This window comes from Colossoma macropomum, unplaced genomic scaffold (genome assembly GCF_904425465.1).
Source record: "Colossoma macropomum unplaced genomic scaffold, Colossoma_macropomum, whole genome shotgun sequence".
In the NCBI taxonomy this organism is placed as follows: Eukaryota; Metazoa; Chordata; class Actinopteri; order Characiformes; family Serrasalmidae; genus Colossoma; species Colossoma macropomum.
This window is the reverse complement of record NW_023494801.1, coordinates 29,426,104-29,439,858: the sequence shown is the minus strand read 5'-3', so window position 1 is coordinate 29,439,858 and position 13,755 is coordinate 29,426,104. Positions and strand designations below refer to the sequence as shown.

The following is a 13,755-nucleotide window of genomic DNA, read 5'->3' as shown; positions in this document are numbered from 1 at the left end:
TATATGTCTTCATTTTAATCATATATGCTATTTTTAAATGCAAAAATATACTTGCATAATGGTTTCAAATAAGAAGCTAAGTGCCTAGCATGTTTGCAAAGTTCTGCATATGGTAAGTAGACCTGATAAAATGGACAATTAGTCTAGATACAAGGTAGGTGTTGCTAATAATTTGGCCAGTGAGTGTATAGTGCCCTACACAGCTCGTGGATACACTCTTCAAAGCACTAGCCTTTACACCCCTACAGCTTCATGCAATGTATCAGCCATACTGAAACTCTGACTAGTCCTTCCCAGAACAGTGAGTCATGGACAAAGCAAATATAGTCTACAACACGACTTACATGTGGCTGTCCAGAGAAAAACATTTAGCTCCAAACCTTTATATTTACTGGTGAAGGCAAAAACATTTTAACTTTTGATAAGATTATATAAATACATTTTATTCCAAGTGGTGTTACTGCAGTTAGTTCAGTTGGTCCATACATCATAAATCTTTAGACAACGTAAAGGACAACTGTTGGGATGAAATAAAAAATAAAAATTTACAAAAACGAAGGTGCATGCTTTTTTTGAACAGTGACATTAGGGCGCATTTCATCTCATGTTGTTGAGTTTAGTTCTGCTTCAATGTTATAGCAGGCTGGGGGTGTTGGACTGAGGGCTGTCAATCAAAGGTGCTTTTCAGAATAATAGGCCATGCCACAACAGTTCTCAGATAGGTCCGATTTTTAATTGACACTTTGTAATTTTAGTATGATACAAACATTTTCACTGTGCTCCCTGGGACATAAGTAACCAGACAGGATAAACATATCAAAACATTTGCTAAACATCATGACATATGTCCATGTGGGCTTTTTTTTTTTTGACCGCCAGTTGACATATCAGTTTACATTTCATTTGACTTTTTCCTTCTTTGTGCAGGTGGATTGTATAATGTCTGTCCTCCTCAGAAATATCTCTTGAAAAATGTATAACTTAGTGATAATTTTGACCAGGCCTTTGATAATTAAGGCACAGTCTCTGACTTTTGCACAGCACTGCATATCAGCTCAAAACAAAATTGTAGTGGTCTATAATTTTTTATTGGGTTCAATGCTCTGTGAAGTTCTGTAAAGCTTGTCCAACTTTGCAACAGTGGCTATGTAACAACATTTGTGGGCAGATCATGAACAGGTTTATTTAAATACTGTCCCAATTCAAATATTTCACAATTGGTTATAATATTGGTATATTGTTAGAACTGAGAAATTTTGTGCATGTGTTCTTAAATATGTAGCTAAGGATTTCTTAAATCCTTTAGCTACAAAAATAACTTTGTGAAAGCCCACAGTAGGATTGACACCCTCCTCCAAAATTACAACATTCCCCAAATTCTTCAAAATTCAGTTATTAAGCAGTGCATGCAGAAGCAAGTTCATGCCAGCATACTTTTTTATGATTATAGTGTTTCGTTACATTTTGCAGTCCTGTTAACAGTGTTCAAATGTTTGCCTAGTAGGTGTGTCCAGTACATCAGTGAGGAACTATTAATCAGTTGTTTTCATGGTACAAAAAATAATATGCCTTGTGTTGTAGTTATAGTGATTTGTGTTTAGAACTTACCCAAAACAACCAAATGATGGCTACGCTGACAGTTAAGATAATGACAGGCCTGATCAGCTGTTTCCGCATTTTCCGGTTTATCTGCTGGAGAGGACACAGTATTACAGTAAACCATTTGGGTACCTTTTATCATCAGCATCATCATCATCATCATCATCATCATCATCCTTATAAAAATCACCACCACCAATAAAAACAACATCAACAGCATTATAGTGAGGGGGCTACAACTGTAGCTAAAGAAAGCTACAGAATGCCTGCAGACCATCAGTACTCTGGAAATCATGTGAAATAGTTCACATGAGAGTTCGACCATGTACACTTTGAATGCACAGTGAATTTCAGACTGTGCTACTGAGATTTGTATGTTGTATTATATATGAATTATATTTCGATCAATTTTCCAGAATTGTTCTATCAAGTTTGGCAATTGGGGGGGGGGATAGATGTTATTTTTACTTAGGAAATCAAAAGAATATCATTTGACTGAGGTGCCAAAACTTTTGCACACAAGTCTATGTGAATGTATTAAAGACTGTACCTCATTATAGGCTGAAGATCACCAATGAATTATCAACCAGACCAGGCTTAGCATACTGAGCTGGATGATATTTCATAGTAATATTAGTAACATAGCAATATAAGTATGATTGGAAGATTGAAAAAAATTAAAATGTAGTACGTTATTTAGCATACAACAGAAAACATGATTCATTAGAAAACATTGTTTTTAAAGTGTCCAGTCTCAGGACTAGCAATCCTAGCAATGTCCCAGCATGTATGCACATTCACTTTAAGCGTTACCTTTTTGGGTGCATGTGGCAACAGAAACAGTAATAAAAACAACACAGATGCTGTTTATCACTCATACTACTGCTGTGATTGTTCATCCTTTAAAAGATTTTAGTAAAGTAGTGGCACTTGTGGAAAAAGGGGAAAAGCAGGAGAAGCAATGTCTATGTTTAAAAAATGCAGCAGTTTCACCAGCAGGGTCAGTGGCATGCAGATGAGGTTTGCACAGCGTTCTACAGCAGGGAGCTCCATGGTGGTCACACTGGTCCAGAAGGCTGGCGAGCAGTGGGCACCCGATCAGGGCGGATGAAGCAACAGCATCAGACCACACAGGATGGGCAGTTGTTCAGCTCGGCAAAGAAACACACAGGCAGTTAGTTCTGTTAAGAGCGACTGATTACAGTGTACAGTGTTAACATAGTGCAGCAGAGACTCCAGCAGGTCTAGCTATTACAGTCTAACTAAAGGGAGAGCCAGAAGTTAACAGACATTAGGGCTCCCTGAGATGTGAGCACCCCTCTGCTGCACTGTCAACAAATTTGAGTTAACATGTGAGAGCAACGGGATGACAGCACCAACACTCCCAGTTTACCATAATACTCTATGTCCATGAACCCCTAGATCTGCAGCCTCTATCTAAACAGGAAAAACTAATTACCAAAAGCTTGACTAAACAAGTAGGTTTTTAGCCTATACTCAAGCCACAAGACTCAAACACTGTCTGGTAATTTATTCCAAACCTGGAGGGTTTTGTATGAACAGGCTCTACCCCATGATGTAACTTTATTAATTCTAGGTACTAATAGTGAGTCAGCACTGTGTGAGCTAAGTAGATGTGATTGTCATAATACGGAATAAGTTCACTCAAGTACTGAGGAGTGAGGCCGTTTAGAGCTTTACATGCAAGTAAAAGAATTTTGTACTCAATGTGGAATTTAACTGGCAACCAGTGTAGGTTTCATAAAACTGGGCTGATGTGGTAAAACTTTCAAGTTCTTGTAACGAGCTTGTTGAAGCTTTTGCTGGAACATCCAGACAGCAGGGCATTACAGTAATCCAGCCTTGTGGTAATACATCCATGAACTAGCTTTTAAACAGTAGCTTTTAAAATAGCTTTTAAACGGTAACTAATTAAACAGTCTCTAGCAGCTTTTAGACCAAGAAGAAGAACCTCTGTTTTGTCTGAGTAGGAGGAAGTTACTCAACATCCAGTCTTGTATGTCTTTTACACAATCCTCAGTCTTATTAAGTTGAAGTTCATTATCATCATCATCATCATCATCATCATTTTTGGTTGATATATACAATTGTGTGTCATCAGTGTAGAAGTGGAAATGGTTGCTGTGTTTACTGATAATGGTACCCAGAGGTCCTAAAACAGAGCCTTGCAGAACACCATATTGTACTTTTGCAAGAACAGATGATTCACTGTGTACATTTACAAACTGATAGCGATCAGTCAGCCTATCTAGTAAGATAGTGATCTGTCGTATCAAATGCCACAATAAGATCAAGCAGAAGCAGCAAAGATGCATTTCCTTGGTCAGAGGATAATAAGAGATCATTTACAAGTTTCACTGCTGTTTGTACTATGAGGGACTCTAAATTCAGACTGGATTTTTTTTATCTATGTGATTCCTATGCAAATAGGAGCTTGGTTATTTCTGGCAAAATTTCTTTGAGTAAACTTGTAAGAATTGGATCTAATATGCAGAATATGTAGAAGATTTTGAGGAAGAAATAATTTTAACCAGCTCAATTTGTTGAAGTAAGGTAGACGATCTCTGCATCTTAATAGAATGATGAGGTAAATGTTAATGCTGTGTTTTTTTGTGAAATAGGCTGTAGAGAGACTGTATTGTCCTATTGCGTTAGTTTCTCCATGCTCAGTACTCAGTGTGCAGTGTATTATTTTGAATGAAACAGCTTTATTTGAAACTGTTCAGGGACAGAGTATTTCATGTAACCTGGACAGAGCGTTTACATACAGTGTGAGTGTATATATTGTAGACTTTGTCTGTACACAAACGATTATTTAAACGTACAGTGTGAGTCACTAAAAAAAAAAAAGATTTCTAAAATCGCACAGTGTATGTCTGGCTTTGGTCTGGCTTTGCTTTAGCTTTGTCTGATCTCTTCCAAGCAATTTTTGGCCAGAATCAAAAGTACTGAACAGTGGCTGCTTTTGGTTTTGTGTATCCTGTTTCCTCTGCACATGCAGCTACAAGTCAGGTTTTAGCAGGTCCAGACATGATCTTGGGTTTCTCCTGAAGAGCATAGCTGGCAACTGACCCATAGTTTGATGAGAGAGAAGTGTTTCTGTAAGCAAGTAAAGCTTTTGCTATTTTCTCTTGAAATGAGGTCATGTCTTTGTACATGGCTATCAAGGACTGCTGAAATGACTGAATAAACTTCTCCAAAAGGTCATTCATGGCTAGATGGTAATGGACAGAGGTAATGTGCTTGATACCTTTTTTTTTTTTTTGACAAAAGCTTGGAACTCCTCTGAACTAAACTGGATCCCATTATCAGTCACCAACTGTTCTGGGAAGCCAGTATGTGCAAAGATATCACAGAGACTGTCAATTGTTTTAGAGGACGTAACACTTCTCTCTATGAAAATTTTGGCCATTTTATGTATGCATCAACTGCTACCAGAATCATCTGGCCAGGGAAAGGTCCAGCATATTCAATGTGACTCTGTTGCTAGACTGTTTATGGCCATTGCCATGAGTGCAAAGGAGCTTTCTGGGGTTGTTGCTGGGTTTGTTGACACCCTGAGCATGTCTTAGCCATGTCTTCTATTTGACGGTCAAGCCCTGGCCACCATATGTAGCTTCTGGCCAGGCTCTTCATTTTAACAACACCCAGGTAATCTTCATGAAGTGCTTCCAATACTTAAGAATTAGGCCTAGGTGGCACAGTCTTTCTCGTACCCCAAATAAGACAGCCTTGAGAAATAGACAACTGTTCACGCCTAACTGAATATTCAAGAATCTGTGGATCACCCACAACAGACCACCCTTTTCTGGTCAATTTGTGCACCTTGACTAGCCCTGGGTCTCGGCTCATCTCTCTCTGTATTTGAATGAATGCTTTAGCCTAATTACAATTAGCTGGGCTTATTGACCTTGATGTAAATGTGATAGGTCTTTCAGACCTGTTAGGCATGCAATGCGTAAACCGTGTGCCATTGCCATATGATGAAGCATCACAAGCTAGGCACAGGGGAAAACTGAGGTTATAATGAGTGACCATGTTTTCTGAAGTTATCAACTCCTTCACTTTTCAAAATGCTTATTCACAAGTTTGTGTCCATTTCCATTTGATCTCCAGCTGCAACATGGATAGAGGACCATGAGAGGATCAGCAGAACTTTCTGGTAATTTATAAGACCCAGAAAGTAACACAACACAAAAAACAAAACAGAAGTCCATTTGCATCAAAGCGAGATGCAGGTGTTTGCAGAATGCCACAGAGTTCACCCCAGCTCATTTGTGCATCACTCTCACCATCCATCCATTTCATTCAGGGGTACATTCCCCCCCACTCATCAAACTCCAGAGCTATTCCAACTCAGCTATAGACTGTAAAATTACTATAGAGAAAGAGTGAGAGCGATAGAGAGCGCTTGAGAGTGAGAGAGTGTGAAAGAGTGTGCCCATAAGAAAGACAGAACGAGAAAGAGCGCAAGAGAGAAGTGTATAACAAAACACCATAGAAAAATTGCTCCTCTCTTAGCATGGAGACGGAGAAAATGTGGAGAGGACTTTAAGAATGTCATGGTTGAAGACACATCTTTGCTTTTGACACATCTTGCTTTTACATTGAGCAGATTGATTTTTCCTGGTTGGGTTGAAGCACAGGTCCAGCTGATACAGCTGACTGATAGAGGTGCACTGCAGGTAGGCTAGCGGGCTGCTGTGCCAAAGGCTAAATCAAGGGTAAATGCTATCATTACACCGGGTCTAGCAGTTCCTTCCGTATGTCTCTCTAATGCTCCCTCAATAACAGCCTGGACTAACATTAACTCAGACGGTAAGTGACTACACAGCAACAGATGAGTGATTACCCATATATAAAAAAAATGTTCCATACAAATACAAAAAAGTATGTATCAAATATATATTTTACATACGAAAATGACCAAAAAATGTGTTTGTTAAATATGTTTTTAAAATGCATTTATTCGCAATTGTTACTATATATTTTTCAATTGCATGTTGTTTTAACAAAGGTTACATAAATATACATGAACTAAATGAATGGGCTCTGGTTTCCTCCAACAGCCCAAAGACATGCTGTCAGGCCAATTGGAGATCCTAAATTGCTCTTAGGCGTGAGTGTGCGTGTGTGTTTGTGTGTCTGGTCTGTGATGGACTGGCGACCTGTCCAGAGTTTTTCATGCCTTCTACCTAGTGAGCAATGAGATAGGCTGCAGCACCCCCATGACCCAGGAGGAGAGGCAGCTTAGAAGATGAATGAATGAATGAATCAATCAATCAATCAATCAATCAATCAATCAATCAATCAATCAGTCAATCAGTCAGTCAGTAAATAGTGTATCAATACCTACAACACTTGCTTTTGCCATGTTAAGAGTTAATTTGCTAATACTTGAAATTAAAATACTGGAATACAAATTCATTTCAAAAGGTATTCCAAACAGTAAAGAGCTATTTTCATACATTTCATGTATTTCGTACATTTCATACATTTTCCAAGAGCTATTTTCATACAAAACCAATTTTGTATGGTTCATTTCTATGTGCAATATTTCCTAATAATTTTAAATAAATGTATTTTAAAAATATATCTGATTAATATGGCAATATATTCTGAAATACATTTTAGTGTTTGGAATGTATTTCTGCATGGATTGCAATGTATTTGAGATGTATTTTAAATATATAAAAATACATGTCCTTTTTTATTCCATATGGGTACTGAAAGAAGCCTGGCTCTGCCATTCATGTAAGGGGCTCCTGTGAGCGTGTTTTTCCCACAAAGTACTGCTGTTACAAATTTTGTCATGAGCATTTTTACTGCTGCTTGCCATCCCACACTGCTGATGTGTTAAGTTCTGTCTATTGGTGCACATGCATGTGTCAGCATGCGCATGCATCGGAAATTCCTTTAGAATGAATGCTATAGAATGAATGCAGTGAGAACGCTGCTAAACATCAAGTTCAAATTACTTTTTACACTCTACTCATATAATTTTAATGAATACAAATTTTAACAGCACACACACACACACACACAACACACACACACACACACACATTTTCCAAGCCGCTGGGTCGTGGGGGGAGCTGGAGCCTATCCCAGCGGTCAATGGGCGGAAGGCAGGAAACACCCTGGACAGGTCGCCAGTCTACCACAGGAAATTTTAGCATAGTCTACTGTTTCTTCACTGTTTTTGAGCTAAAAATATGAGGTGAAAAAAGACTAGGCTAGTAACATTAGCTGAGATAAGAGATCATTAACATTTGGTTGTTTATAAAAGACTGACTGCCTTTGTGAATTTTAAATCACTTGTGATGATCTGTGGCTTCTTGTGTTCTCGATATGGCTATAATGAACATTGTGATGATAATGTGCTAAGTGGCTCCCTGTGAAACTGAACAGTGCTTGGAGTTGCTGAGTGCCGCTGAGCATCCACATGAAGTGTCGGCACTGGTCTGTGTACACCCATTAAAAATTTTAATTTAGAGATTGTGGAGTGATGTGGTGATCTAGTGTGTGGTGGCCTTCAGACTGATGTCACATGATATTAGTTCAATGTTCTTGCATTAAACACATTTTTATGGTTAAGAAAAGGTCACTTTTTGGTCAAGATGATGTTTGCTTTCCACAAAACAATAACTTTCCATCAAATTCAAAGCATAATTAAATGTCTACTCTTCTACTTGCAAACACAAATGTGGTATTAAACAAAAGTCTAGAATCTGATTTTTTCTCTGCTTGTTTCAGTGTTGAAGCTGATGATTGCAAATGGGTAATCATCAACCACATGACCAAGTGCTTTCTGTCTGGACAGTTGATGGATGACTACGCCAAAGACTGTGTACTTTGCATACATAAATCAACTGTAGGCCTTCCTCATAATACATGGCATAGCTGGCCCTGAGAGTGATGTTGTTCAGGAATAGGTGTGGTGTGTTGGTGGGAAATTAAACCCTAGTCTGCTGTGTGGTTTTAATTGCAATGTTATTTCTTTTAATTTGCTTGTAGTTTGGAGAACAAAGGTAAAAATCCTGCTTAGAGCCCAACAAAGGCAAGGGTTGATTAATAATCATAGCCATTATTAGCGAATTAGTGGTGTCAGACTAAAGTTAAGGCAAGGCGAGTTTATTTATATAGCACTTTTCACCTTCGTATCTGGTTGTAATGCAGCTCTGCCTGAGGGCCCAAAGATCATGGCCATCCAGTATTGGTTTTCAGCCTTGTTTCTTGCATACAGAGAGTTCTCTGGATTCTCTACATCTCTGAATGATGTTATGTACTATAGATGATGAAGGTTTTTGCTATGTTATGTTGAGAGAAGTTATTCTTGAATTGTTGCAATATTTGCCTGCACAGTCTTTCACAGAGTGGTGAACCCCTCCCCATCTTTACTTCTGAAAGACTCAGCCTCTCTGGGATGCTCTTTTTACCCAGAGAGGCTGTCAATATAGACTTGTTGCCAATTAACTTTATTTGCTGTGAGATCGTCCACCAGGTTTTTTTTTTCAGCATTACACTTTACCAGACTTTTGTTGCCCCCATTCTAACTTTTTTGAAACGTGTTGCTGGCATCAAATGAAAAATAGGCAAATATTAAAAAAAAAAAACACAAACTTTCTCAGTCATCTTGTTTGGAAACAGCATTGTAATATTATGAGGAAGGTCATAAATTATCTATCTAGACAGGAGCTATCGAGTTCAATGAGTATGCAGTAAAACTGCACAATAGTATAACAAGTAAATTCTGGGTCCACCTGCAAATGCATCTAGATCTGCCCCCTTCATCTGAGACAAACAATTCTCACGGTCAATGTCATTGTGATATTTTGGTGGAAAATATAAATCATGTACAAACAAACAGCTTAAATCATTGGCATAGACAGAAATAAACTGCTGGGTAGGCCTATGAAAAGTGGGTAGGCCAACCTGCTAGATACAATTTCCAAACATGCTATGTCTCACAATGTCATAACACCAGGCTACAGCCTATGGCTGACAGCAGTGCAGTCATCACTCTACCTATTCCAGTGCTTCAACAATATAAAGATACAAAACAATAACAAGACTATGAATACATCAATGAGAAAACTGGATTTACATAAACACTGCAGTACCTGTCACTATAAAGCATCTGCCCGCCACACGCACAACCTTTGCCCAATGAAAACGACATAACTGAATCTTTTTTTGGTAGCAAGCAGAACATGCAAGGCATCTGTAGCAGCACCATTAGACATGCACTGAGACCAAAACACCGTTTGATATCTTATAACTCCCAACTCTTCTTTCTGATTGATAATATATTTCTGCCGGTATTTTTCACACTGCTCTTTCAAACCAAACCGTGCACTGAAACGTTTGGTTAAACCTTCAATCATGTCATCAATTGAAACATATGCAGTGCCACCAGAGGGCCCGAAGATCATGAGCATCCAATATTGACCGTCGACATTGTCCTTTGCGTACAGGGATTTCTCATTTTTACTTGCTTTTATGATATATAACATTTTGTTTTAAACAGTGATCAGCTTTTTGCAAATGGTCAGGAAGAGTGTTGTAGAGTTTTGTTGGGGTCCTAAGGGTTAAAAGGATACAAAATTGCGCATTCTGACAAAACGATGAGGCTGATGGATGCAGTACTGCGCTACAGAACGTTACATAGCACGAGAAATCAAGTGTTAAATGTTAGTGTTAGGACTGAATATCCCTGTAATTCTTTTGTAGTTGAGTTGGGGAATTCGTGTCCATCCACACAGCGGTAAGTTCAATTATTTGCCCTCAGTAGTGCAGAGATAATGTGATGTCCTACCAAATCATGCTTTTTTGCCGGCTGTGTGCTTTGTGAATTTTGGTACACACACGTGAGATCATTCTGGCGATTAATAAGTCTGTCTTAAAGGCTGGACAGTGGTCAGGCTAGCGGAGAAAGGGAGCAGAGAGAGTCAGAAACACAGGACAGGAGCTATCAGACCTCCGTGTGGACTGTCGGACAGACGAAGACATTTATTTGCTTCAGAATCTAACAGGTTGTAACTTGTGGAAGGGGTTTTTCTACAAGTGCCACATCGCGGCTACGTGGCTGCCTGGGCCACTCGGGTGATGCTGCACTGCAGCTGTGAGGCTGCGTGGAGCGGTGGTCTTCGGCTGCAGGAAAACCACTTCGTGGCCTTCGAGGCTTCCCGGGCCGGCCGCATGTGTGATGCAGCTGCGGACTGAGACTTCTCCCTCCGGCTGAGGACTCTTTCCGTATTAGTGACTGTATACCGTGATTAGCGGAAGCCCACCGCTAGCTGTGGGAGCTGTGGAGAGAGTGTGTGTGTGTGTGTGTCTGTTTCTGATTGTAAAGCGTACTTGAGCATGGGAAAGATGCAGAAGAAGAAGAAAGAAGAATAACATCATAATTATCATCATCATCATCACTTTTATTTCTATAGGCTATATAAAAAAAGTGATGGTGATGAAGATGATGATGATGAGTTTTTGCTGTAGATTAGAGAAAACCTGAGGTATTACTATTATTATTATTATTATTATTATTATTATTATTATTATTATTATTATTATTATTATTACTACATTCACTACAACAGGTTTAATCAATTATCTTACGTTATTAGTTGATCGTTGAATTCTGCCTATGATGAATATTAACCGAATAAAACAGCTGACGACTTTTTGCAAGAACTATTACTGCTCATTCAGCTCTACAAACAGCCCATAAACAGCGAATTGGCAGCGCATGTCTTAAACAAACCAAACGCCTTTATAACACAGTAAAGAACGTTATTTGTGCACTAACCGTTATTTCCGGTTTGTAGCAAACAACAGGGCGTTGCGATGTAACTGTCGTACTATAAACTCCAAAGACAAGTTGCCAAAAGTTTCAACTGCAGTCAGATGTTCCACTGGACTACTGTAACTGGATACTTCCAATAGTGCCGTAACAGCCCCAAAAGAAGAAGAATCTTCCAGTTCCTGCATCAGAGTGGAGGCATAAACCCTTCATGAACTTTAGTTTATCTCACTTATAACTGCTGGGAGTTAATTTAAAGTATATACTAAATACGTTTATATGTAAATTCATACTCACGCTTCTTCGCAAGTCCTTCTCGAGCTGAACCGTTAGGTTGGTTTGTTTTTGGGTTTCCAAGACCATTGAAGCCTGGTGAATCGCACTTTCTCTTTCACTTCACTCATTTCCTCGTTGCCATTTTTGCCTTCACAAACTAACGCAGAAGCTGAAAAACTGCGACACTGACAACTTTTTTTTTTTTGGGGGTGGGGGCGGGTGTGCAAAAGCAATAAGATTCTAATGTTTTGCACACCACAACATGGGGTATGTATTCATTCTCTCCATTTTTGTAAGCTCTCTCATGTTCCCTCACGTTTGAACTTTTTCCACATGATATCCATTTTACATCCTTATGACCTTCATATTTTTTTTTTTTTATTCAAAGTCTTGAATGATTTTGTGGTGTAGTTAGTATCAATGTGAAAAAGCACATGGACCACAGATACACATAATACAAAAAAAGCCGTTTAAAGTACTGAGTCAGTTATCCTTGTGAAGTCATAAAAGACAAGAACAGATGCACAGTCCTTATATAGCTTTGGGAATTTGTGAGTAACTGATGCTAACTTTACAGGGATGAAGTTCATTGTGAAATACAGAGGATGTGGTATTTTGAAAACAGAAAAAAAAAAAATTGTCACAAAATATGTTCTGTTATTTTCTTCATACCAAAATACCAAATAAATACCAAATAAAACATCTGTACAGCAAAACAAGAATTTGGCAGTACAATAAGAATGGATTAAAGTTTCTGAACAAAATTTCTCTGTATAAGTGCCACTTCAAAGACTGTCACATTATGTTAAGGGGCTCCTGTCGGGTGCTCTTGCCATGTGCCACTGTCATGTAGGCCCTGTCATGTAGGACCTGTGATGTACCACTGTAATGACTACCACAGAATACTAGGGGGCTCTTTTCTCACTGTCAAGTCACTGTCATCTAGGCTGAGTCACTGTAATGACTGCCACAGAAGGCTAGGGGGATGATTGATATACTTTCTAAAGCTTTTTGATTATATGTGTATCTGTGCTAATTGTGTCTTTTTTTTGTATTTTTATTGTTTGTTAATTAATTAATAGTAGCAGTGGTGGTAATAATAATAATAATAATAATAATAATAATAATAATAATAATAAAAACAAGTAGTAGTAACGTTACATCAGAGAACTCGTAGAAAGGAGAATTACCACTCTGTAATGTCTTCGGAGTCTCTCAAACAATAGAGGGCGCTCCTGAGCGAGTCCAAAAATGAATGGGTTAATAATAAGTATTTGTGCATTTCCCGAACACTGAATTTTGACACCACTGTTATATTTTAAGAGCTTTTAAACCCGAGTTATAGGAGTTTAAAATGGTGCCTCATGTATGTTCATGACGTCAGTGAGTGTGAACAGCCAATAAGCTGCTCTGTTTGCCAACCAATCAGCACTCAGTAGCAGCAATGCTAATGTCCTACTGCCCAAAACCCATTTGCTGTAGAAAAAAGGAAATATACAGGTAAGTTTTCTATGCTGTTTTATTTTCAGTATTATTATTGTGTTATTTTCAGAGAATCACGTGATTAATGGCAAAGGAAGCCTCGCTTTCTGCCCAAATAGTAACTGCTTTGTTTATGAAGACTGGAAACCGGCCCTTCTCCAAAACAGACTCAGACCCCAAAACTGTGAAACTACTTTTAGCCTAGTGGCCTATGGAATGGAGCATTATTTACACTGGAATGTTTCAGTGACTGATTATGCTGGTGTCATAATCAGTCACCGATTGTCAGAATGTTTATGAATCTCCACCTGACACACCAAACAAGCCCAACTGACAGTGTGAACAAGTCACTGAATTTAATCCTGTGCCAGAAAGAAACAATTGAAAACTGTCACCAAAAATAAGTTTAAGTGTAATGAACAATCAAACTTACACAACCAAAGGTGTGATGTCCACAACAATTTAGACTAAGTAAAGGGAAAGTCAATCATTCCAGGTTTTTCCTAACCAAAATCAGCTAAAATAACTGAATACACACCAAACAATTTTGTGCAAAGCATTGTCAAGTGTTGAAA

The 13,755-nt window shown here is 38.5% G+C and overlaps 1 protein-coding gene across 6 annotated transcripts in view; it reads right to left on the bottom strand.

Moving 5' to 3' along the window:
• The window catches only part of LOC118821008 (NXPE family member 3-like), a 37,612-nt gene extending 25,772 nt beyond the window's left edge, over positions 1-11,840 (bottom strand). For 3 of the 6 annotated variants that reach the window (XR_005008298.1, XR_005008299.1, XM_036589417.1), the window contains exons 1-2: positions 2,593-2,714; positions 1,609-1,692 (exon numbers count right to left, since the gene is read on the bottom strand). Coding sequence is in view for 1 of the 6 variants with exons in the window: in XM_036589417.1 (XP_036445310.1) it covers positions 1,609-1,692; positions 2,593-2,652 (144 nt within the window). In the remaining 5 variants the exon portion in view is untranslated. Of the gene's footprint in view, positions 1-1,608; positions 1,693-2,592; positions 2,715-11,428; positions 11,605-11,719 lie in introns of those variants that run through there. The other 3 variants (XR_005008301.1, XR_005008302.1, XR_005008300.1) reach the window with 3 other exon arrangements.
• Positions 11,841-13,755: the final 1,915 nt, after the last annotated feature.